The sequence below is a fragment of the Rattus rattus genome, chromosome 16 (genome assembly GCF_011064425.1).
Source record: "Rattus rattus isolate New Zealand chromosome 16, Rrattus_CSIRO_v1, whole genome shotgun sequence".
NCBI lineage: Eukaryota > Metazoa > Chordata > Mammalia > Rodentia > Muridae > Rattus > Rattus rattus.
The window spans coordinates 25,144,575-25,170,808 of NC_046169.1; the positions used below are offsets into that span (position 1 = coordinate 25,144,575).

A 26,234-nucleotide genomic window follows, 5' to 3' on the forward strand; every position below is an offset into this window, starting at 1 on the left:
GGGGCTGTGGTGATTTGAATGTGCTTGGCCCAGGGAGCGGCACTATTTGGAGGCGTGGCCTTATTGGAGTAGGCGTGTCACTGTGGGCATGGGCTTTGAGACCCTTATCCCCTAGCTGCCTGGAAGCCAGTCTTCTAGCAGCCTTCAGATGAAGATGTAGAACTCTCAGCGCCTCCTGCACCATGCCTGCCTGGATGCTGCCATGCTCCCACCTTGATGATAATGGACTGAACCTCTGAACCTGTAAGCCAGCCCCAATTAAATGTCCTTATAAGAGTTGCCTTGGTCATGGTGTCTGTTCACAGCAGTAAAACCCTAACTAAGGCAGGGGTGGTGCTGGTACAGAAGTAGAGGTCACAGTGGCTAAGCCTGGTGTTGAGGCGGGCACGTGAGGAGCTCAGGCCAGTAGCAAGGCTAGGCCCTGCATTTCTTGCTAGCTGTGGTACAGTTTAAATTTTCCCAAGCTGGGTGGTGGCTGCTGTGCCTTTTACAGTGTGGGGGAAGGGGATGGTTTGCCTAGGAGCTGTCTCTCAGGGACTGTGAAAGAAGGGGCAGGGCCGGAGACTAGGAGATGAATGATCATGTCTCTACACACACAGTGTGTGTAGAGGAAGACTGGGGGGCAAAGAGGCCTTTTACTGTCTAGGGTACTGAATGAAGACAGAAGGAGACCAGGAATGGCTCCCAGTTCCTTAGCTAGGGGAGCTGGTTGCTTGATGCTGGTATCTGCTGAGGTCTTCCAACATCTCTGGTAGAGAAATCAGGATTTGTCTCTGGGATAAGCTAAAGCTGTGTTTTGTGTTGGACTCCTAAAGGCTCACAAGTAAAGACTGACAATAAACAGAGGGAGAAGATTCTTCTGGGAGCCGAGCGTATAAGTGGTAATGAGGATGGGGAAGCAGGTCTAGGAAGAACAGAAACAGTGGAATAGCCGTTGCCATTGTTACGGACCCATGGGAGCAGTGGGATCCCCACAAATAGATGTCCAGGGACCGGGAACCTGTCATGTTTGCAGGGGGATTCAAAGTGAGGGGGGCAGGCCCAGAGCTGATGGGCGTATGGATGTTCTCAATGGGAACGTGGGTGGAATCTATTCTTTCTGGAGGTCCTGTGAGCACGGAGACATATGTGGGACAATACTGAGAGGACATGGGTTGGCTGGACAGAGGGACATGGGTTGGCAAGGACATCTACTAGTCAGGCTTTTCCTCTAGCTGTTTAAAAGGCCTCAGTCTATTGTCCTTTGAGGATACACTTTCTACCTCAACCCTGTGTGTGTGTGCACACACATGCATGCATGCACATGTGCATGCGCCTCTGTGTGTGTTTGTGTGTGTCCATGAACACATGCACGTGTAGAGGCCAGAGAACAACCTTGGGCGTCTTTTTCCAGGTTTCGCAATGGCTGTTCTTGGTTGTCAACTTGACTACCTGTGGAACTGACTAAAACCCAGTGGCTGGATACATGCGTGAATGATTTTTCTTAATTAATTCATCTGAAGTGGGAAGACCCCCTTTTACTCTGGATCTTTTGGGGTGGGCAAGACGCCTTTAATCTGGGCCATACCTTCTGCCGGCAGCCTGTATAAAAGACACGGAAGAAGGAAGTTCACTCTCTTTGCCTGTTTGTGCTGGCTCTTGATGGCAAGTCCATTCTGTCACTAGCATTAGAGCCTTCTTCTGTGGTATGCTGGTGTTTACTGAAGACTAGCTGGGACATCAGCCTCACCGACTTAACAACTACTGGATTCTTGGTCCTTCTGCTGGTAGACAGCCATTGGACTAACTGGACCACAGCCTGTAAGCCGTTCTAATAAGTCTCCTTTCTCTATATACACAGATTCATTTTATACCTTCTGTTCCTCTGGAGAATTCTGAGCAATCAGGAATTGTTCACTGTTTGTTTGAGACAGGGTCTCTGACCCCGAGCTCTCCGATTAGGCTGACCAGCAGCCTCTACCTCCCTAGTGCTAAGATTATAGACAAGCACCACTGTAGTTGGCTTTTTATGTGGGTTCCAGGGTGTGAACTCAAGTCCTAATGGCTGGAACCATCTCCCCTGTTCCCTTATATCTTTCTGCCAACACTTCCCTGGGGGAGGCAAAAGCACCTTACCTCTACCTGGTGCTAGGGCCACATAAGCTTTGCGCCTCCTAGCGGGAAGCCTGTGTGTCTGCTTCCCTGGCAACCTCTGAGGACCCAAAGCCTGCAACCCGGCATCTGGAGCCTTGTCTGCGATTGGCTATCCATCTCCTGCATCCTCGTGAGGCGCTTGGTCTCCTCCTCTCATAATCACTTCCTTGCTCGCACTAAATAAAGAGCGCCCGGGCTACATTTAGCAGCGCCCACTTCCAAAATAAACAGAAGCACAGAGATTAGCTGAGATAATAGCTCAATTAAACAGCTGCAAGGCGGCCGGCCACGCACAGGGTCCATGGCGTGGGAAGATGTCCACGTGCCCCTCTTGGAGTTTGGAGATGGCCATGGTGGTGGTCAGGGATACACAGGTTCTGCGTCTTGATATTCCCAGATGGTGTCCAGGCTCTGCTGTGTTCTAGCTGTGTGGTGGTCAGCAATGAACTTGCCCTCTCTTGAGTCTGTTGTGGAGTAGCAACCACAGCGGCACCAACTTGATAAAATGCTGGCATGTGGCTGGGCCAGCCTGTGTCTCACCTCCTGCCATCATGTTACCAAGGGCTCCGTGGTTACTTGTGGGGCTAGCAGCAGAGCTCCTGGTCACCTCACTGGTTGGTGTTTGGAGGGGCTGTGGTTTGAATGTAAAATGTCCCTCATAGGAGCATATGCTTGAACAGCTGATTGCCAGATGGTGGCGCTGTTTTTGGAAGCTGTGGGACTGTTAAGTTCCACTGATTGGTGGATGTATGCCACGGGGTAGGGGTGGGGGGCTCTGAAGGTTATATCATCACCCCACTTCTGGTCCTAGTCTCTGCTCCCTTCCCTCCCTATAGAATTTAATGGATGTATCCAGGATCTCTGCTGTTGTGGGATGGGGAAATTGTCATGTCTTGTATCCTAAGAATGCATTGTGCCTCTTGCTGCTGGTCAGTAAAATCACACAGAGGCTCAGGAGAAGTAAAGGCTACAAAGAGGATGGTTAAGAAATCTCCAGACCCAGTTAGGCAGAGGTGGTGCACACCATTAATCCCAGCACTTTGGAGGCAGAGGCAGAGGCAGAGGCAGGTGGATCTCTGAGTTCAAGACCAGCCTGGTCTGCAGAGTGAGTTCCAGAATAGCCAGGGATCCACAGAGAGAAACTCTGTCTTAAAACCCTCCCCCCCCTCAAAAAATTCTCCAGTCTCAAACTGGAAGCCACAGCAAGGCAGGACCAACCAAACATAAAGACCGGCAGACATGAAGAGCCTAGGTAAACATCCCTGTCCCGTTTCCTGCTCAGGAAGTCAGACTGGAAGGACACAACACTAGAGCAGGCAGCAAGGGAGGGTCCAGACGGACACATTACCTGTGGGTCTCCTGTCCAAGGATTCAGTTGATATGAATGGAGATGTCTTAAAAGCACACACCTGTATCGAAGGGTGCAGCTTTATTCTTTCTTGTTGTTCCCTTAACACAGTGTGACAGTTTACACAGTATCAGGTGTACTGTGTCATCTAGATATGGTGGCAGGAGGAGGAGGAGGAAGAGGAGGAGGAGGGGGAGGAAGAGGAGGAGGAGGAGGAGGAGGAGGAGGAGGAGGAGGAGGAGGAGGTGGTGGTGTATGTCAACACCAAGCTTTGGTGTGTAGGGGACTCGAGAAGCTAGGGCTTGGATCTCCCTAAGGTTCTGAGAAAAACCCCCAGGATGCCTTCAGTGGCTGCCCGGTGGTCTGCTGTCTTCACCCAGATGGAATGACCCAGCTCAGCCCCAGTGTGAATATGTTACAGCAACTCTCTTATGGGATTCTGTTCAGATCTTAGGGAGTTCTGTTTTCCCAGCATCCTGAGTTCCCAGGAGCATTTCCATAGCAACAGTGAAACCATCACTTTTGTCTGCGGAGGTGCAGGATAATTACAGCTCTGGAGTTCCCTAGGAGTGACTTTTGGAGACAGTAGAGGGGACACAGAGGTCATGGTGCCTGAACACTGCACTCAGGGAAGACTTCACTTTTCCAGGCTGATAAACAACCAGCTTAAACCCTTTTTGTACATGGGAAAAGAGAGGCTCAGCCCAGGCTGAAGACTCGGCTTAGCAGTAGAGTGTGTGTGGAGAATCTGCCAGTGAGGGGCTAGGAGTGTGGCTTGGTGGTAGAGTATATGCCTAGAGGAATCTACTAGTGAGGAATTTAATGGTAATGGGAGAACTTGATTCAGTGGTAAAACACCTGTAATCCAGTGAGGGGCAGGAGGCGTGATTCTGTGGTAAACCCCTGCCTAGAATCCCCCAGGGAGGGGTGGGACGTGGGGTGTGGCTCAATGGTGGCTCAGTTGAGGCCCCTGCCTAGAATCCCCAGGGTGGGGCTGGGGTAGAACTCCAAGGTAGAGCATGGATCAAGAGTGCTGTAGGATAAGAATCCTTCACCACGATGGCAAACAGGCTTCTTGATATTTCTGAGGAGAGTGGATCTTTTGGTGCCGAGAGGTGGCGATGCTCACGGGACATTGTCACTTACCTTCCCCCTGAGACAAGCCTCTTAGTTCATGATTTAGCTGAAATTCTTTAAAACTCTGACATCAGGGGATGGGGTGTGTGTGGCTTAGTTGGTAGGGTACATGCTATTTGGTGTGGGCCCTGGATTCATCTCCAAGTAACGCACAGAACAAGGGTGACTGTTTACACCTGCATCCTAGCCCTGGGAGTTGGAAGCAGGAAGATTAGAAATTTAAGGTCATCCTCAACTACAAAGTTAGTTCCAAGCCAGCCTGGGCTAGAGATTGTCACGGTGCTACATGCATATTATATGAGTACTTTAGAAGCTGAGGCAGGAGGATTACAAATTCTTGGCCACCTGTCACTAATCAGTAAGTCATTCCAAAGCCAACTAAATAAAGATAGTAAAGGCGAAATAACAACAAAAACCCAAGACTCAGTAAAATTGCCAGATTAAAAATAAATTACAGGGGGCTGGAGAGGTGGCCCAGCCGTTAAGGGCACCGGCTGCTCTTCCAGAGGACCAGGGTTCAATTCCCAGGACCCATGTGGCATGTCATACCTCTCTGTAACTCCAGTTCCAGGGCTTCTGACACCTTCCCACAGACTCTCATGCAGGCAAAATGCCAATGAACATAAAATAAGAATAAATTAAAATAAACAGATAAATAATAACAACTCATCAACCAATTCAAGCAGCCAGGACGGGTTTCTATCCCAGGTGCTAGGGTACCCCTTCATCATAACATGAGTACATTCCTGATCCTCAGAAGAAGCCAAGAAGGAGGGTCACGGATCTGAAGGGTTGACTGCAGATAGAAAAGCCACATTGATGGGGCCGCTGGATGCTTCTGCTTCTGGTACCTGAGTGTTGTGTGTTGAAACCTTCCTGCTTCAGAAGGAACTTGTACTTGGAGGGGAAAGGTTCAGCCTTTAAAGGGTGGGGTGATGGCTCAGTGGATAGAGTACTTTCCGTAGAAGTGCGAGGACTTGAGTTCAGATCCCAAGAACCCGTGAAAAACCAGGCCCTAGCCTGGAACTCAGCACTGAGGATGGGGGAGCAGAGGCAGAAGGCTCCTGAGGACTTCCTGGCTAGATAGTGTAGCCAATCAGTGAGTTTCGGATTGATGATTGACCTTGTCTCAAAAGTAAGGCTGTGGGTGATAGAAAGACACCCAGTGTCCGTGTCCGCCCTCTTAGGGCACACGCAGGGTGTATGCAGCACATACACACACACACACACACACACACAAACACACACACACACACCATACACACACACACACACACACACACACACACACACACCACACACACATATACACACACACACACACACACACACACACACACACACACACACACACACACACACACACACACACACACACACACACACACACACACACACACACACACACACACCACATACACACAAATACACACACCACACACACATACACACACCACACACACCCACACACACACCCCCCACACACACACACACACACACACACACACACACACACACACACACACACACACACACACACACACACAGTTAAAACTTTTGAAAAGTGGCCCCAGACGTCTCATAATATAAAAAATAAAGAAGCAAAAATTAAACGTGAATGTCTTGTGTCCAGCAGTCTTCATGCTGAGAAGTACCTCGCACATGACTGGGATTCCGGAGAGGGCTCGAGGTGATCAGAGATCCACAGTGAGCCCCTGAGCTTCTGAGGGCTTGAACCTTGTCTTTCCAAGGAGGATGGCTGGGTGGTTCCAGGTGAAAGAGAAGCCCACCCTTTGCGTGCTTTTATCCTGGAAGGATGCAGCTGACAGCGAGGGTGAACACATGGGTCTCTGGGGTTCTGTGGATTCTGATGTCTGTCCCGGATAGATGGGCACTTTACCTGTTGTGTGAGGCCGCGCCTCAGTTTCCCCATGATCAAAAAAAGCGACACCTATGGTATTCACCTCCGGTGTTACTGGAGGGTCGTGCGATTTTGCTGCGGATAAGAAGACGGAAGCAGGGCAGGCTGGGCAGGGACAGATATGAGCGTTGTCTGCTGGTGTTTGCAAAATACCTGCGCTAAAGCAGAGGGAGAGACGTGAACGCCTTCCCACGCCACGCTGTGGGAAGAGGAGGTTCCCTCTGCCTGAGCCGCAGCTCTGCCAGATCTCCTGCGCTGTGAATATAGACAGCCGAAGCAGGGGAGGGTGCCCGGGGACCAGGGTTTCCCAATCTCTCTGCCTCCCTGGGAAGAAACCTTGGGAGAGGAGGAGGCGGGCGTGTCGTGCCGCTCCTGGGGGTGGGGGTGCAGAGAAAGCCTGCTGTACCGCCATGCACGGTGGTGGGCAGCAGGTGCTCAGGGGCCTCCCTGTCCCCACAGCATATGCGAGAGGCTGCTGAGCGAAGGCAACAGCTGGAGTTGGAGCATGAGCAAGCCCTGGCCATTCTCAATGCCAAGCAGCAGGAGATCCAGCTTCTGCAGCAGGTGAGCCCAGGAGGGTGTGTGTGTGTGTGTGTGTGTGTCTGTCTGTCTGTCTGTCTGTCTGTCTGTCTGTGTGCCTGTGCGCTTCGCCGAGAGGGTGGGGTGTGTGTATGTGCTGGGCCTGGGAGGGTGAAGTGTGTGTGTGTGTGTGTGTGTGTGTGCGTGTGTGCACGCGTGTGCATGTGAACATGCTTGCTGGGTCTGGGGAGGTGGTTCTAACTGTGCACCACTTTGAGTCTTGATGGCTGCAAAGCCCCTTCATGGCCTTTAGTCTCCTGTGGGCTCTGGTTTCCCCTAGGCCTACTCCAGGTACTGTCTTGTAACCCACAAACCTTGCAAAGCGGTCCCATCAGATGCTGGGCTCTGTCAGGAAAAGCATGTCAGAGCAGCTCCTGCAAGGGGCGTGTCTCATTTCAGCCTCCAGGAAGCGGCTGCTTCACTGCCTCCCTGATTTCATTCACTCCAGCCTGGGATGAAATCTTGTCCCAGGGAAAGGGAAAGGCAGGAACCCAGGCTCTGGCTGGGATCGTTTGGCACATTCCTGACATGGCCTGTTGGGACATCACGGAATAGCTGCTGTTGGGTGTTTTTTAACATGTGTTAATAAGTGATAAACCTAGCTGTACGTATGGCAAGATTCCATTAGGTAGGTAGATATATGGGTGGATGGATGGATAGATAGACAGATAGACAGACAGACAGACAGACAGAGGACATAGAGGAGATAAGAAGTAAGAGAAGCCAAGAAAACAGGAGACACAACAGGAAGCAGGGTATACCTCCCACCACACTATAATGGTGGGTAGGGCTGAGGAAGCCCATCCCTATCTCAGTCTGTGCTTGCTTTGCTGTCCTGTCTCTTTCCTGGGTAGGAAGGTCCCTATTGCAAGAACAGGGGCTGAGAGGAGGGAGCATTAAAGAATTAGAATATGGAGACCAGAGACTGACTGGCCCTCATCGCTCTCCTCTCTTGCCTGAAGTCTAGCATGCCTACCTCCTGGTCCCATTCATTTTCTTAACAGCGAGCAATTGGCCCCTGCAGGGAGAGCGTACCCACAAAGGTACCAGAGGTACAATACCACCCACACCTGAGCATCCATGGAACTCGAGGCTAGGCTGTGGGTGTTTTTTTTCCCCGGCTCAGTACTGGCCAGGATGAGTTGAGAGTGGAGTGGGTGACTCCTGTACCCTCTGCATGACTCCATGCCAACCATCAAATGGTTGGCATGACTCTTTGCTCGCACAGGGAACAGGGACGCTTGGTGCCAATAAAAATCTGTCTGCTTTTCCAAATCAGAGTCTATCAGCCAGAGGCAACAGGTGGCTGACTTTTGAAACCCCTTTTCTAGTCGATAAGCGAGACTTTTTATTAGGTAGAGATTTCATTAAGCCACTGTTCATGGAAACTGTCACAACCCTACTGCCTGTCACAACAAATTGGCCAGCATACCTGAGAAACAATATTTTGTCAGGATATTATTCTTATCTTCCTCTCGGGGGCTGGGAGGGACAGGAGGCCTCTTGTCTATTCATTGTAGTTTGTAAGCCACGTCCCCAGGCTGGGTCCATCTGAGACAGATAAGGAGTCTGCAGAAATACAAAGGATGTCTCCTAAGGGCGACAGGATATGGCTCCTCACGGATGGCTCCCTGGGAGCCTAGGGTGATATTGACTGAGTATCTATCAGATTTGAGAAAGGACCAGCCCCGCCTGTTTACTCATTTCCTCTCTCTGTCTCTGTCTCTGTCTGTCTGTCTCTTTCTGTCTGTCTCTCTGTCTCTCTCTGTCTCTGTCTTTCTCTGTCTCTCTGTCTCTGTCTGTCTCTTTCTGTCTGTCTCTCTGTCTCTCTCTGTCTCTGTCTTTCTCTGTCTCTCTGTCTGTCTCTGTCTCTGTATCTCTGACCCTCTGTGTTTCTCTCTATCTGTGTCTCTCTCTGTCTCTCTGTCTCTGTCTCTCCTCTCTCTCTCTCTCTCTCTCTCTCTCTCTCTCTCTCTGTTTCCTGTCATCCAATGTCCTTGAACTTTTTGTCCCTTTATCATGGTCTTTAGTTTGGCCATATGGGTACCTCTTCATCTGTGGGGATGTAGGAAGAGAAACTGGATAAAATCAACTGCCAATTTTGTAATTTCTTAGAAATGATGGTTATAACAACAACAACAACAACAACAACAATAATAACAATATCAATATCAATAATGGCATAAGGGAGGGATGGTGGAAGCCGAGTGGAAGGAGACCGTGAACTCTTCCCCAAGTTCGTGGTTCACTTGGTCCTCTCTGGATGGCACAGTCTGTCCCCTGCAATGGCTGATGACTGCTTCCCTCACAGTGCTGGCTCTGCGTTAGACACAGAGCCAATTCAGAAAGGGAACTATGGTGTCCAGGGAGCCCCTGACTCTGCCACCCCAGGGTGGAGGTAAATGAAGAGTTTCACGGCAAACGCATCAGCCCCATCAATGACCATCACCTTGAAGGGAACCAAAACCTCTCATGGGTTTGCAAGGGTCCCCAGGCTGTTTTGCATTACCTGTCATGGTGTAGGAGTTTGCTCCCAAGAAAGTACCCTCTTGGCACCAGCATGGGACACAGGTCCACAGTGGACAGTGTCAGGATGTGTCTGTCCACTCGTTGATTTGGCCATGAGACCAAATGGGTTTCTAGGACAGGTCATCTTGTAGCGGGAGCTCAGTGATCACTGGGCAAACTCCAGAGCTGGGGAGCTAGGTTGGCACAGAGAAGCTGTCCCCCAACTCAGCCTTTATCTCAGTGCCTCCAAGAGATAGAGATGGTGAGTGCTTGTCACTACACACTCCTACCCTTGTATCATTCTGAGTAAACTATGACCATGGCAGTCAGCCTTCCTGGGACCTGGGAAGGCTCTCCTCTTGAGAGCCTGGAGTTGCAAACTGGCTAGATGTCCTGTGATGTGAGTCTGATCCCACAGAGACCTCTCCAGAGCCTTTCTGTGACCCTAGAGTACCACTTTCATGGCTGTGAATTGTCAGCGACCCAGGCCACCCGTGCCCTCATCCTTACTGTCTAGTGTCTGTGCAAAGGTTTTGTACTTTAGAGTCACAGCTTCCAATCCCAGGCCTGTTTCTGAAATGGGAAAGCACAGAGGAGCCAGCCAGCATGGGCTGCATAACATATTCTTTGCCGATTTCTGCCCCTATGATGGAAGTCTAGGCTTTGTTGTTTTACGTGGGGGAGAGTTGGGATATGCACAGACCGACATTATACACGGACTCCGGAGAGCATGGACTCTACTATTGTTTGTGCTGCTGGGGATGGAAGCCAGGACCTTGTACATGCTAGGCAAGTGCTCTGTCACTGAGAGGGCGCCTGAAGCTTTGGCATCATTCCTCTGTTTCCCTAGACATGCCCCCGGGATGTGGACATGTGCCTGTCAACATCTCAGCCCTGATGAGTGTCAAACTCGAGGCTCCTGTCTGAGGCCCTGTAGCTCCAATAGTTACAAGAGTCTCATTTAAACTAAAATCAATAACAGTAATAAAAAATAACAAAAAGAGTCTTCTTAGCTCCATCCTACGCCTATCGTCCTGACACAGGATGGCTCCCAGGGCAAGTGTCCTATGCCTGTGTCTTGTATCCCTCCTGTGTGCATGTCTGTCTTGAATCTATCATTGTATGTGCAGACTATTCCTTCCTTCCTGACAACTGCCCCTGCAGGTGATAGGTCCCTTCTGGGGAGCGCTGTGTGCTTCCTGGAGAGCCATAACTCTTCTCTGTGCTTCTCCATCTGCAGGCATCCTGTCTCCCACGAAGGTCACACTACCCCCCGCCCCCAGTGCTGGCAGTGGCCCCAAAATGTGCCTCGCCTGAGCTACTGATGAGATTTTTTTTTTTTTTGAGACTCTGGAACTGCCAACATGGAGTGTTAAATTTAACAATCTATTCCAATCGCCCAAATGGCCCAGCTTGGAAGTGGCCCATGAAAATGAACTCCTGATCGGCATCCAGAGGCAGAGATAGAGTCGCTGCTGCCAAGTTGGCCCGGCCTCCCCGGCCTGCCTGAGTGCTTTGTTGATTGAATCCTGACAGTTGAAAACTGTCTTTGACTCGATGACAAGAGATATTTATAAAAATCTCTCTGCTCCCTGGCTGGTTCCTCCCTACCCCGTGCCCCCATTTTGTTATTTCTTCTGTTATTGTGGCTGTTTTTGTTTTGAAAGGAACAATTTCAAGTGTCAGCGCGTGAGCCGAATTCAATAACCGCGTGATTAGTGGGGCCGGGTTCTAGCGGCTCGCCTGGCTCTTAGACCCTCAGTGGGGATTTGTGAGAATGAGACTCGAGGCGAATGAGCTTTTTGGGAATCTTGGGCTTATTCTCCTTTGAGTCTGTGCCACGGAGCCAGGTTCTTGTCTCGGCCCAGCCCACACAGAATCTCACAGTGGCGGAGATGAGGTAATATTCAGTTCTCACCCTCCCCAGTGCAAGGTCCAGGCTGATACTCTCTGGAAATGGAAACCCCGGTATGAGCCCAGCTGGGCACATGGCTTCCTAATTAGAGCAGGTGATGAGGCAGGAGACTGGAGTGCCAGGAAGCAAACCCTTTCACAAGCTGAAGGGCTGGGCCCTGGGGGCGTGGCTCAATTGTTACGTTTGTCTAGCATTCGTGAGGGCCTGGGGTCAACCCTCAGCATGGCGTAAGTCCATTTGCTGTGACAGCATGTGCCTGGTCTCCCCCACCCATGGGAGAAAGGAGGAGGAAGATTACAAGTTTGCCTTTGGCTACGTGGTGAGTTCGAGGCCAGCCTGGGCTACCCAAACCTTGTCTCAAAAAGCAACAATAGAAAATGAAACTGAGGAATGCTTGGAGACACAGATGAACCCAGCTTGGTCGGATATCCAGCCTGGTGAGGCAGAAGCCTGAGCTCTCTTTTTACTCTATCCTATGCTGCGTCAGATATCCCGAGCCTCAGTTCATCCACTTTCAGAGGGGAGCATCATATTCTTACCAGTGGGTGATGGCATTTATCCTGTTTTCTCCAAACAGAAAACCCGATGGGAAAGTTTGTCTGTCTATATAACTGTGGGATGACTTTGGATGTGGTTAGGTCCAGGACCTTAACCAGTCACTTCAGGCACAACTGAATCCCAAATGCCACCATAATTCATTTCTCTCTGCCTTCCCCTGGGCCACCTTCGTCTTCGGTTTTCTCTAGCCTTTCCCCTCATGGTGGTAAAATGGCTGCAGTTGCACCAACTTCTCATCTCAATTCCAAAAGGAAAGAACCCCTCCCATTCTCCCAGGATCCCCCAGCCCAGGCTTCCAGCTCGAATTAGGCTCTGTGGTCATCAGATGAACTAATGGGAGAGTCTGGGGTTGTATTTATCTTCTCGGTAGTGAGCGCTGCTCTCAGGTGAGGAGGCTGAGAAGACAAATAACATGAACTGTCACTATGCCAGGGCCTCAGGAGGAGTGGGGACAAGTGAGATCGCTTTTTAACTCAAAAGAATTAAATTCTTTGAATTTAATTTATGAATTTCCCTTTGCCAGGCAGGGGCTCTCATTCTCTGAAATTTCCTCAGTAAAACTAGTGACATGTCCCATGTGGTATGACCTTAATTATGGGAAAAGAGGCAGGCCCCTGCTGCAGGCTGGAGGTGTAGGACCCCATGCACCACGGCACCTCCTTCAGGTCAGGGTGACTGGAGGAGGACTTGAAAGGTATACAGAGTAGTGCCACATCTCCCAGGCAGGAGGATGGATGAGAAGAGAGTGCTCTTCAGGCTCAGCCTGGAGATCCTGCTACGTAGGTTGGAACGCATGGGGGTTCCTTCTCAGCCACAGGGGCAGAGCTGCTAGCCTCACACTTAGCTGCCTAACTAGATGCTACCCTAGCCCCTCTCTCCTGGGCACCATTACCATTTAAGAGTCTGGTCTTTCTCTGCCTGAGTCCCCAAAGATCATCGGACCCCTGGTGCAGCTCAGGGGAAGACCTGCAGCACTTACCCTGGGGCTGGGAAATCAGGACCCACCGGGCGCACACTGGTCTTGCAGATTCCGACCCAAGCCCCTCCTCCCTCATCTAAATGCTTTCTTTTCTTTCTCTCCCACCAACAGGCTCAGGTTGAAGCTAAGAAAGAGCATGAAGGGGCTGTACAGCTGTTAGAGGTGAGCAACTGTGGGCGGCTGGGGCTGGGAGGACTCTATGGTTGCCAGAAAATAAATGGTACCCACCGCGTGCGTGTCAGAAACCGGATATGGCCACAGCACACCGTCACTCACAATATCCCCCAAAGCATGCTGTCTCCTAGGCGCTGTTACCATTTCTGTCCTTACCACTGAGGAAACGGCACAGAGAGGTAAATCAGCTTTTCCTCAGCCACACAGCCTGGGTCAGAGATGGGATTTGGTTAGCTGTTCTCATCGAGACCTGAGGAGAGGCTTTTCCTAGAATCAATGTTGGGTTGTTCCTGGGGGATGCAGTCCTCTGAGGGATGGCATAGGGGACTTTACAGAAACTTTTTGCTCCTGCTGGGGAGATACTTACAGGATTGGAGAAGGGGGAGGGGCTCGTACAGCAGTTCCCAACCTTCCTAAATGCTGGGACCCTTTAATGCAGCTTCTCATGGTGTGACAACGCCCCCCCCCCAACTCCCAATGCAACCATAAAATTGTTTTTTGTTGCTATTTCATAACTGTAATTTTGCTACTGTTATGAATCGTAATGTAAATATCTAACATGCAGCATATCTGATATATAGTCCTCAAAGGGGTCACGACCCACAGGTTGGGAACCGCTGGTCTAGGAGCCAACGTGGTTAGTGCCATAGCAGCCACTTGTAGGATCATTGTCCCAGTGGGAGTGGCCATCTGAGCCACATGCAGACAGATCTTCCTGAATGGTCCCGAGGATCTGGAAGTAAAATGGCCACCAGGTCCCATCATCTGGGGTGGCACACGGGGAGGGCCCGCTCCTGGTCTGTGACTTGGGTCCCCTGTGGGCCTTCTTAGAGAATGGTAGATAGGCAGAAGGAAGCTGGCAGCTCGGTGTCCTAGTCATTCCTCATGCGTAGTGAACAGTTAGCTAGTGGTCACTCTGTGAGTCAGATAGTGGTGAATTGGACCAGCTGTGTAGCTCCCCAGGCTACCCGCGGCTGGGGAAGGTGGGAATTCCATGTAATTGCGAGACGACCCCTTCCCCAGGGGAGTAACTGTTGCTGAAAACAGAATGTGCGCACTTCTTCTATCCGCCCCCCTGGAATCTATGTCTCCCACAGGAAAGGTTCTGGGATCACTATCCCATGCACTGATGTTAATGTTTGGGAAGTTCCCATCGGTTAGATCAAGAGGGATGTATGTGTTCGGATGCCAGAAAAATGCAGGTTTCGGGAGAATGGAACAGGCTACCTCCAGATGGACATCCATGTTCCTGGGGTAACAGTGTAGTCTCACCTCCTCTGGCTGGAAACAGTCTCTTTTTTTAGCTGCCCTGAAACTTACAGATCTGGTCACCAGTGTCATTTCGGTCTCCTGCTGCATTATCATGGCAGCCAGTAGCCAGTGCTTTGAGATTATGCTTGCTAACATCCACGGCACGCCATGCCTTTGTTCAGAAGCTGGGGCGGGCCACTCGGCCACGGGCTGTCCTGGGCACTGTCCACTTCATTTACACCATCTCTCTGTAATTGTCTCGCCTGGCTCTCCACCCAGAACACCCTGGACTGCATGCAGGTATTCAGTGTGGCTTTCCCTCTCGCGTGTGTACTCTGTGGTACTTTCCCTAGGTGGGCAGCTCTGAGCCCTGGGTCTGCTCCTCCTCTTCCTCCTCCTCCTCCTCTTCCTCCTCCTCCTCTTCCTCTTCCTCTTCCTCCTCCTCCTCTCTCCCTTCTACAAAGCACCTTGAGGGTCTGACACTGCACAGGGGCCTGGTGTGGGTGTGGACCAGGGCTTCTCAGCCTGGCACCAGCAGAAGAGTGGGCATAGGAATACAAAAACACTCTTGGAGTGCCGAGCTGGCCCTGAGCACACATCTTCCTGCCACCGCCGGCCAATGCTATGAATTCAGATGACCGTGGGCAAGAGGCTGGGACTAATGTTCCTTGGGGTTGGTTTGCGGTCGGAAGGGGCTGGCAGTATGCCTAGAATTCCATTATAGGTCATCAGAATTCATTCTGGCTCCTGTATGCTCTTCCTCCTAGCTATCCCGAGCCAACAGCAAGCTCCTTCCATAGGGGAGAGGCACTCTGCTCTTTCTTTTAACTTCCCCCAGTGTGGCCCCTGGTTCAGACCAGGCCCTGGTACTCAAGTCAGAAAGGGTAGGTTTCCTCACTGCTAAATGATTTTAATACATAGACTGATCATCACGGCATATCTGGGAACTTGTCACAAATATCAATCCCCAGGCCCAGGGAGAGCTCAGATGAAGTTTTTCCTTATAGGGCCCTACAAGGTCCCATGTGGATGGGCCTCAGCCACATGTAAGAGGTGGCATCAGGCTAGCTGATGGGAAAGAAGGATACTGAAAGTCTTGACCATCTCACGATCAGACTTCATAACGGATAACCCCAGGCCCCTGCAGCCCAGCCCAGACCCTACCTTAGCACTGTGGAGAGATAGGGAGACTAAGTCTGTCACGGTAGTTATCAGGATGCCTTTGAAGGGTGGCTATCTTTGCAGTGTATCAGACACCCTAGATGTTGCCTGAGTGACTGTCTGTAGGTAGAAACACTCCAAAGAAAGACAGCCTGCATTCCCGAAGGCATCAACAGTATGACCACTAGAGGAGGCTGAGTTGGAGTTTAGTGTTGACTGAAGCCCTTTGCATACCCACCAGTTCCGTAGATACTTGCAGGACTGATTCCCAGAGGGTGCACAGACAGTATTTGGGGTGTGGAGGTTGCTGTGCAGGATACCTGAGAGAATGCCAACTTCAGGAGTTGATTAGAAACACAGTGATCTTCCCATAGTTCAGGTGAGGACCCCAAGAGCAAGAGGCAGGGTCCCCAACACATAGACAGCTGCATCCCTCTCCCCACAGCAGGTGAGGCTGCAAGGGAGCTCTAGGGAATGCTGGCCCTTAGGCTGCGTGTTCGTTTGTAGTTGGCAGAAGGGACGAGTGTGCGTGGTGACATCGCCTTCCTGGCACTGAGAAATGTCATAGCCAGAATGATGTACGGGAAAGACCACAGTGTTTGCGGGCAATGTCGGGGTGAGAGCAAGGGGTCTGGGCCTTGAGGACAGGGTCATTTCCTCAGAGCTCTGTTTCCATGGTAACGATGACGATGAACGGGATGCTGTAGGTAGCTCTGCAGGGGATCTCTGCATGTCCTGTTGTCTTTAATTGGAGAAGTGTCCTTTACCTTCAAAGCTACCTTAGCTTGGACACTAGCGCAGCATGAAGCCCCGTGCCTCCGAGAAGGAAGGTCAGAGAAACCGCCTGTGAAGGTGGCAGGGAAGCCGGCGGCAGTCACGTCTTCGGATATTTGCCTCTGGCTTTTAAATGCTCCGCTTGCATTTGCAAGCTGCTGCATTTATTTCCAATTATAGACCCGCTTCGCCATCTGCCACTGCCACAGGTCCCAGCACAGACCCCTCCATCCCCCGCCTGCAGGTGGTGTGGTTCTCTGAGAGGCTTGGGCTGGCCCATCAGGGAAGAGTGGGCGGGTCCACGAGGCTGAGTGAACTCACAGAGGCAAGGTTCCCACCATGCAACGGGGAGAGACTCCACAGTGCTCCAGATAAACACCACAGCATCGAAGCCGTAGCTAGAAGCAGCACAGTCCGCTGCGTGACATACAGGCTATCAGAGCTAACCAGCGAGTGGCCCGGACACACAGCGGCTGCAGGAGCCATCAACAGGGACACATGGGGACTCGAGGCTTCTGTGGGCTCTTTCTCTTTATGGTTGGAAACTGCTGAGGCCCGAGTTGGCGTCCTGCCTTTCGGAGTGGAGAGAGCAGCCGAAAGCTTGGGAAGAAAGCTAGTGTTCATCGGGGTGTCCTGGCACCACACTTGGCTTCTCTGTCTTCTCTGACCTAGAAAGCCAGACTCTTCTACCCCATTTCAGTTCCCTGCGGGCCACCCCCAAAGTCAGGCCCACGGTAGCGCCCCTTGTGGACGTAGTTTATAAAGCAAGCAGTTACCAACACAGCAGGGGCATTAGCCTCAGTGGTTCTACCCAGAAGCCCCCGGGGGGTCTCTGGATCACATCTCCACCATCAGCTCCCTATGTGCTTCCTGGAGGGAAAGCTGCAAGTCAGACACACCCCAGGCAACTGGGTTTACTGAACGGTGTTTAGACACAAAGAATATTAAAAATCCTAGCCTTGGGCTAGAGAGATGGCTCAGTGGTTAAGAGCACCGACTACTCTTCCAGAGGTCCTGAGTTCAATTCCCAGCAACCACATGGTGGCTCGCTACCATCTGTAATGGGATCTGATGCCCTTTTCTTGCGTGTCTGAAGACAGGGACCGTGTACTCACCTAAACTAAATAAATCTTAAAAAAAAACAAAAAACAAATCCAGGGTGGAGAGATGGCTCAGCGGTTAAGAGCACTGACTGCTCTTCCATAGGTCCCGAGTTCAATTCCCAGCAACCAGATGGTGGCTCACAACCATCTGTAATGGGATTAGATGCCCTCTTCTGGTGTGTCTGAAACAGCTACAGTGTACTCACATAAAATAAATAAATATAAAACAAAAACAAACTTAAAAAAAAAAAAAAACAAAAAACCTCCCTAGCTTTAGCCAGTTTCCAGGACAGCAAGCTTCCATTACCCTGCACCTTATACATTCGTGTAGAGAACAGTACTCAGGTGTTCGAGCCAACTCTGTGTTTAAATCCCTTCATTAATTTATGTTCTATGGGTAGTCTGTGCAAGCATGCACCATGTGCCTGCAGTACCTACAGAGGCCAGAAGAAGGCGCTGGACTGATTGGAACTCAAGTTACAAATAGTTGTGCTTCCGTGTGGGTCCTGGGAACTATACCTGGGTCCTCTGGAAGAACAGCCTGTGTTCTTAACCCCTGAGCCATTTCTCCAGCCCCATATTCAAACTTTCAATTTCACTAACCAATACCACCTTTTTTACATTCCTCACACTTACGAAGAAGTATGTATGGCTGTAAAGCTGGCATACAATAGGTCCACTTGTCTCTGGGGCCTCTAGACTGGCTTCTGGCGACCTCTAGGGGCCAAACTGGGTCGTGCGTACCCATAGAACTGGAAGAGCAGGCTAGACCCTATAGTCTGAGCTGGCCATATTCTTTGGATGCAGACCCCCAGTCAGTGCTCCCTGACTACCCCTAGCTTTGGTAAAGTGAAACACTTATTCATTCGTCTATGAGGTCGTAGCATCTGTCGCATCTCTATAGCACCTGTATCAGCCTTTATATTCAGTAATAATTTTGTTTTGTTTTGTTTTGTTTTGTTTTGTTTTGTTTTGTTTTGTTTTGTTTTTCCGGGGCTGGGGGCCGAACCCAGGGCCTTGCGCTTCCTAGGCAAGTGCTCTACCACTGAGCTAAATCCCCAACCCCTCAGTAATAATTTTGGACTCCGAGCTTTAAAAAGCAGCCGGGACACTTTTACAAGCTCCACCTCTCCCAGGTACCCTAGCCACAGCATTTTACCTCAAGTCCAGGACCTGAGGCCGAAGCAGCGCCAATCAGCCGAGGAGCTCCAGCTGGCCTCGGACCTCACCCCCCACTTGGCTCTCTTCTCATAGTAGAGCTCTATAGAGTCTGGTTATCATCAGGGACTTACATGACAACAATCAGATACCTGGCATCTTCTGCCACCGGAGGACACCTACTCATGCTGCCCCTGAATAGCGACACCCCCCACACACATACACACACACAACCTGACGAGACTGGCCTGTCCCTGAGTGCATAGCATTGACATTTTGTGGTATGGGTGCAGAGTCCTCCTGCCTCTCCTTCCTTAGGTCTGGTTGTGTGTGTATGATGCTTACGAGGTGCTTTTTGAAGTGTAGATGAAGTCAGATGCTGTTTCCTGCTCACCCTCATACCCAGGAACCCCCACCAGCCTCTTTGGGTACTCATGGCCCAGTTTGGTTACTCAGATGATCTGATGGCTTTCCCCTCGTGGGGATATTTGATTCCATTCCCTCTGATGACCCTGCTATCATGTACGATACTTGAGCCTTGAGCCTGAATGGAGCTGCTAGGGCCCCAGGATCCTGATGTCGTCATCCCACACATGGATTCTGCTCTTGGAGTCACACTCGTCCTCACTCACGGATCTCCTCATGCTCTCCATGGCCCACCTGTGCCACAGAGCCCAGGGGCTCGGTGCCTTGCCTTCCTCTGAGGCGACTGCTATCTTAGCCAACCTCATTCAGCTTTTTAAAAAGAGGAACCCTGCTGATTTTTTTTAATGAATTGAAGAAATTAATTATAGGCTTGGGATCTGTTGCGGTTATTTTTAGAAACCCGTGATCGCAGACATAAATAGCATCCTGTTCTGGATGAAAGAACTGAGAGACTTAATGCTTATGGCATGAGGAAAGGGAGAGGAGGGAGAGGAGGAGAGAGGAGGGGAGGAGGTGGGAGAGGAGGGGGAAGACGAGGAAGAAGAGAAGGGAGAGGAGGGGGAAGATGAGGAGGGAGAGGAGGAGGGAGAGAAGGGGAGGTGGGAGAGGAGGGGAAGACAAGGAGGAAGAGAAGGAGAGGAGGGGAAGATGAGGAGGGAGAGGAGGGAGAGAGGAGGGGAGGAGGTGGGGAGAGGAGGGGAAGATGAGGGAGGAAGAGAAGGGAGAGGAGGGGGAAGATGAGGAGGGAGAGGAGGAGGGGAGGGAGGGGAGGAGGTGGGAGAGGGGGGGGAAGATGAGGAGGAAGAGAAGGGAGAGGAGGGGGGAAGATGAGGGAGGGAGAGGGAGGAGAGAGAGGAGGGAGGAGGTGGGAGAGGAGGGGAAGACAAGGAGGAAGAGAAGGGAGAGGAGGGGGAAGATGAGGAGGGAGAGGAGGAGAGAGAGGAGGGGAGGAGGTGAGAGAGGAGGGGGAAGATGAGGAGGAAGAGAAGGGAGAGGAGGGGGAAGATGAGGAGGGAGAGAAGGGAGAGGAGGGGGAATATGAGGAGGGAGAGAAGGGAGAGGAAGAGGGAGAGAAGGGGAGGAGGAGTGGAGGAGGTGGGAGAGGAGGAGAAAGACGAGGAGGGAGAGGAGAGGAGGAGGGAGAGAAGGGAAGGAGGTGGAGGTGAGAAGGGAAGGGAAAGAGGAGGGGGAGGAGAAGGACATAGTGTAGGAGGAAATAGTCAAAGCAGAGGTGGAGGAGGATGGGGAGGAGGTAAAGGAGGAGGAAGAAGAATGGATGTGAAGCTCTGTAAGAGGAGGGAGAGGATTTAGATTAAAAGGAAAGAAAAGAGATCAAGAAAGGAGGAGAGAGAAGCAGAGGAGGTAGAGGATGTGAAGGGATAAAAGGAAGAGGAAGAGAAGGAAGAGGAGGAGGGAGAAGAGGGGGAAGAGGAGGAGGATGGGGACTGTCCACTCTTGAGCCCTGATCAAGCCAGACAGCAGCAGACTGACTCAGCCATTTTTTCCCTGTAGTCCCTCATGCCGGTAATAAAAACAGTCTATTGACCAGCTAGGTCCCTATGTCACTGTCAAGTTCTTAGGAGAGCAGTGGGGAGCACACAGATTAAACCCTCTGATGGTCTAGTAGAGAGCCACACAGCACCCAGGAGTAGCCTCCCACACCTGTGCCCAAGGACGGAGCTTGCTGGCTGCCCTTTTCTTCCATGTGTTTGCCTGAAGGGTTCTTGTATTTCCCTAGGCCTCATGGTGGTGTTGGCCAATGACCGTGGTGTTTTTTCACCCAGTACCACGTAGATACTCCCTCATATTGCTACCAGCTGTGTTCTTCAGGGGTCTTCAGGCCCATGGGATGGGCACCCATTGAGATGGCATGACAGCCTGGCTGTTCCCAAATCAGAGCTGTTTCAGCCATACGCTCCAAATATCAAACAGGCGTGCCAACCACAAAATGCCCAGGCTGCACACAGAGCCTGGAACAATCCAAGCTTGGCTGGGAGTTGAGCGATGGCAAGAATTTCTTGGCACATGTGGTTCCTCATGGTGGCCAACAGCCAGGCTGCCTGTGAGGCTGGGCTCCCAGACGCTGCTGTTCTGTGGAGGTGGGAGCAGACCCTGCCATACACAGGCACACAGCACATCTTATTGCACGCACACGCTCTTAAAAAGGCACACATGCCCTGTGCACACCTGTACCACTGACTACCCCTCATTGACCAGTTTTGCCTCTGCTGTGCAGTCCAAGGTCCGAGAGCTGGAAGAGAAATGCCGTGTGCAAAGCGAGCAGTTTAACCTGTTGTCCCGGGACCTGGAGAAGTTCCGGCAACACGCTGGGAGTATTGACCTGCTGGGAAGCAACTCAGTGGCCTTGCTGGATGTCCCTTTGGCCCCTGGCAAGCCTTTCTCACAGTACATGAATGGACTAGCCACCTCCATCCACAAAGGTAAGTGATGGATGTTCCCGAAGGTTCGGGGAGGGTGCCCTGTGGTTGAGAGTATGAGGACCTACCACAGCAGGACTGAGGACAGCCCAGGTTACTCATTCATAGAGTGGCTAGGATACTCCCATTCTCCCTGTGTTGGGGAGAGGGCACAGGTGCACATGCATGTGTGAGTACCTGCATGTAGAGAGCAGAGGTCAACCTCTGGTGGTGTTCATCAGGTGTTCCATCCACCTTGCTTTTGTAAGACAGGTCTCTCATTGGTCTGGGGTTTGCTAATTAGCCTAGATTGTTGGCAAGTAAACTCTAGAGGTCTGCTTGTCTCCATAGCCCCAGGGGTGTGCTGGGATTATGGGGTGTGCTGCCATGTCTAGCCTCTTGCATGGGTGCTGGAGCTGGAACTCAATTCCTCATTCTGGTTCGGCAAACACTATCAATTAAGCTATCCCCCCAGCCCCTCCCTCCAGACCAAAGGCTCATACTTGCAATCCAGCATTTGGGAGACTGACACCAGAGAATTTCAGCTACTTCCAGAACAGCCTTGGCTATACTGCGAGACCCTGTCCTAAAAACAAAACCCCAAGTTGTTGACTTCTTTTTATTCAGAGAGCTGAATGCCAGACTTCCTTTTGTAACTGTATTAAGATAATTTCTGACCTCTTCTGGTTCTCATCAAAATGGATGTACTTCTGGTGTTGTTGTTGTTGTTGTAGTTGTTGTTGTTGTTGTTGTTATAAAAGTAGGCAGTGCTCATTGTTGTGTGTCATCATCAATGGGGTTCTACCCCTCAGCCCCTCAGCTCTTGTATCTTTCCTTCTAGCGCTTGCATTGCAGAGACAACATCAGTGGCTGTTGCTATGAGAAACAAGATGGAGGGGATGGGGCTGCCCACACGCCTCTCGCTGTTTACTGAGCATAGTGCACCCACGAGGTGTCTGGGTGCCAAGGCTATGAAGTCTGTTAGATGACAGGGTCCCATGGGAAGCCCTGTTCAGATGCAAAATGTCAGATAGGCTTCAAGGTGGCCTTTGTCCTACACAGGTGTTTATAGATGGATGGTGAGGCAGAAAGAGTCTGGGGCTGCTCTAGATGGATGGTTGGGCTCAGCACCCACTGGAGAACATAGTCAAACTGTGAAAGGCACAAACCAGCTTCTGCCCCCTCCCCCAAAGACTTACAGCATCCTAGCTGCAAGGGAGTCAGGCAGATCATGCCCCCAGCTTGGCAAAATCCTAGGAGGCCATTTGAGGCAAAGCTGAAGGTTTCTTGTGGAAACTAATTACACGACACCTCTACCTGGCACATGTCCAGTAGACATGTGTTTGGCATCAGCCACAGGCGTGTGCTGCCCTTCTCAGGTATAACGCGCCTGGTGCCCTACTGAGCTTTCTGTAGCTATGATCATCTACAGGAGATCTGCACAAGGTTAGGACCATTAACTTCCTGTCATGACAGGGCTCATGAAGCCTGTCTCTTTCTGAGACTTTATAGACAGTTCATGACTGCCGTGTGAGGGGCTTATGAAGCCCCTACCCCATACAGCTTATGTAGGTAGTTAAGTGTTGCTGGGAGAGACACTTTCTTCTGTGGTGTAGCTGTTTTGTCAGCGCTCCCTGCTCTTCTGATTAGCTCTATTTAAGCTTGTTGGGTCACCTAGACATTCCCTTAAAGATATACTCATGTGGCACAGGACCTAGAGCAGAGGCTTCCTGACTGTGTTTGGGAAGAGCATAGTGTGATTAACTATACTTGCATTAGTGTGTGCCAAGACCTAAACCTATTCCCCCAGCCCAGGACTTCCCACTAATGCTCCGACATCTTCCTACTCTCTTGCCCAGGCGGCTAGCACTTACTCCTCTCTGCTTCTAGGACTGTGACATCGTCAGAGTCCACATGTGACTGGGGCCACTTTGGTCGGCATCTTCTGGTGCCTGGATTATCTTATTTTATGTAAGACACTCCAGTCTTCCATGCTAAGGTATCGATGGCTCGCTAATTGCGTTGGCTTTAGTCACTTTTTATTTCCTGATCTGGTCTTGGGGGTCTCCTGTCCCTCAGTGAGGCAAGCGCTTGATGAGGCCATTCAGGAAGAGGCTGGATTCCCCATAGGCAAGGACATTCTGACCTGAAGGCAGTGGAGGGCGCCAGGGAAGGCCACTCCAATACTTCATGTTTGCATTTGGATTGAAGTGTGGCCATGCTGGGTCAGCGTGCTCCGTCTCTTCCCTGCAGCCAGGCCTGGCATCAGAAACACCCTGAGAAGAAAGGGTGCACACAACTTTCTTTGGTACTGAGAAACCTCCTATCAAATACTTTCTAGGCAGAAAGTTGGACTTCTATTTTATTATTTTATTTTATTTTTGATCAAAGTGACAATGAACTTTAACATACATCAATATGAGCAGGGGAGTAATTGTCATTTAAGAGGGGGAGAGTTATGGTGTAGCCTCAGGTACAGGTTCACTCAGCTGCCCTTGATGTCACAGAAGGTCCAGACTCTGCCTCTCTGTATTATAGTACCTGGCTCTGTGGGTACACTCCTCCTGGTATCAGGCTGTGGAGGTCACTAGGCCTCACAGCCCCTTGATTTCAAGTCAATGGGAGGACCCTGCTCTCAGGACACACAGGCCTTCAGTACAGCCAGCCTGTATGCTGCCCACAGTGATCCAGGCCAGGGCTGCAGTGAGACCAACCTGAGGGGATTAGTATATGAGTGGCTCACCTGCCTCCTTCCCTCATCCATTCCTGTGTTCCCGGCCAGGTCACGAGGGCCCCACCGGACACTACTCTGTGATTGGTGACTATATTCCGCTGTCTGGGGACAAGCTGGAGTCTCCGTGTGTGAAGCCCTCCTTCCTGTTGCGATCCAGCAGCCCAAGATGCAGATTTGAGTCCGAGGTGAGTCCCACCTCGTCAGCTGTAGGCTGTATCTGGGAGGACATCTATGGCTCCACCCTACTTTCCCATTTACCTGGGCCCCTCCTTTGTTCCTATCAGTTTTCTACAGCCACCCTTAGTGACTCACCAGGCGCCAGAAATCACTACTGTTTATAGACAGAGGAGACCCCCAGTATCAGCACCCTGTCAGCGTGTGGTCAGCCAGCTCCCAGTGAGGGTTCTGAAGACAGCAGAACAGGGTGCGTGTGGACTTGTGATCACACAGGGAGGGGCTGTGAAACCAGGAGGGTTTCTCTCTCGTTGGTGTCACTGAATGGCTGAGACATCAGAAGCTTGGCTGGCTGAGTGGAGCTGGGAGATTGGAGAGGAGGGGATAGTTGTGGGTTTTGGTACCTCGAGTAGCAGTAGTCTCTGTGTAAGTCACCCAGGGTGGTACTTGGAGGGCTCTCCGGAGGGAGTGGCATGGCTTGATTGGAACTATGAAGGGGACCACTTTGGCTTCCACACAGAGAAGGGATGGCAGACAGAGGAGCTTGCCTTCCTCAGGACACTATTACTCAGTCTTCCTCTTAGCCCTCTGAGAAAAGACCACACGCCCCTGGAATTATTGCAGTAGGGAACTCTGGGGCCAGCATCCTTAAGTCCTGCAGACCCCGAGACAGAAAGAGGAAAGAATGAATTAAGAGCTCTCCTAGTGTCGCCTTTGCTGTGACTCTCCTTGGCTTACCGAATGCCATGTGGAGGCAGCAAATGTGTCCCTCCGTAGCAAGAGCCTCTGGAAGCAGAGGACATGGTCACTTCTGCCTCCCATAAGCTACTTGGCAAGTGGCATTCAAGTGTCTTAGGCTAGAGTACGGGGGGCGGGGGCACCCAATTCTCTGCCGATGTTTACTCTGGGATTCCTAGCAGATGCCAGTGGAGGTGGGTCCCACTTCATGAGGGTTTCACAGACTGGGGGTGGATCTTGAAGTCTTTAATCACTAAGTGGAAACCACAATGACTGCCTTACAGATGGACAATGACCGGAACTCTAACAACTCCAAGCACAGCAGCTCGGGGAAGGTGCACCTGTGTGTGGCCCGCTACAGGTAGGGATGTGATGCCCCACCCCCACCCTGAGAGGAAGCCATCGAGAGGCACAGAGTGCACAGGCCTCCGAGATTCTATGATTCAGGGCCTCAAATGGAGTTCCCTCTATTTCTAGATGTCAGCAGATACACTAAGGTGCCCCCATGGCCATGCCCTAGGAAAATTCTATGGAGGGGGTTAGACCCTTCTCAGGTTCTGGGGGCTCTAGTACCCTTGGCCATTGATGTATCTCTCTAGTCTCTGTCTCTACCTTCTCATAGCCCCATCTCTATCTGTGTTCCTGTGTCTTATGCATTCATATCTACCCTGGCTAGTGCGATATTTTCTCACCGGGGTGCCATGTGCAGGGATCTCGCTGTGAAGGAGACCACATTCACAGAGACCAGGAGCTGAGACTTGTGACAGACGTTATGGGGGTCACGATTCAACCCACGACAGGTGGCAAAACAGAATGTCACAAGGGGAGACTGTGTCCAGGGCCTCCATTCCCCATCTTCTGTAATCTAGTGGAAATCTCAGGCATCATATCTTAGAAGTATTCAGTAGGGCAGACAGTTGATCAAACAAATACAGTTCTAGAATTTCTTCTTTGAGAAAGTGTGCAAAGATAAGCAGTGTCTACATCTGACATTAGAAAACCAGTTTGATTAGGTTTGTTGATCTCAGCAGCAGAATACTATGCCT

At 51.1% G+C, this 26,234-nt stretch overlaps 1 protein-coding gene across 1 annotated transcript in view; it reads left to right on the forward strand.

The window, feature by feature from the left end:
• The window catches only part of Rimbp2 (RIMS binding protein 2), a 105,830-nt gene that overhangs the window by 38,181 nt on the left and 41,415 nt on the right, over window positions 1–26,234 (forward strand). The window contains exons 4-8 of the mRNA XM_032887187.1: window positions 6,999–7,103; window positions 13,190–13,240; window positions 21,362–21,566; window positions 24,325–24,461; window positions 25,473–25,549. Coding sequence (XP_032743078.1) covers window positions 7,002–7,103; window positions 13,190–13,240; window positions 21,362–21,566; window positions 24,325–24,461; window positions 25,473–25,549 — 572 coding nt within the window. The 5' untranslated portion in view covers window positions 6,999–7,001. The remainder of the gene's footprint in view (window positions 1–6,998; window positions 7,104–13,189; window positions 13,241–21,361; window positions 21,567–24,324; window positions 24,462–25,472; window positions 25,550–26,234) is intronic.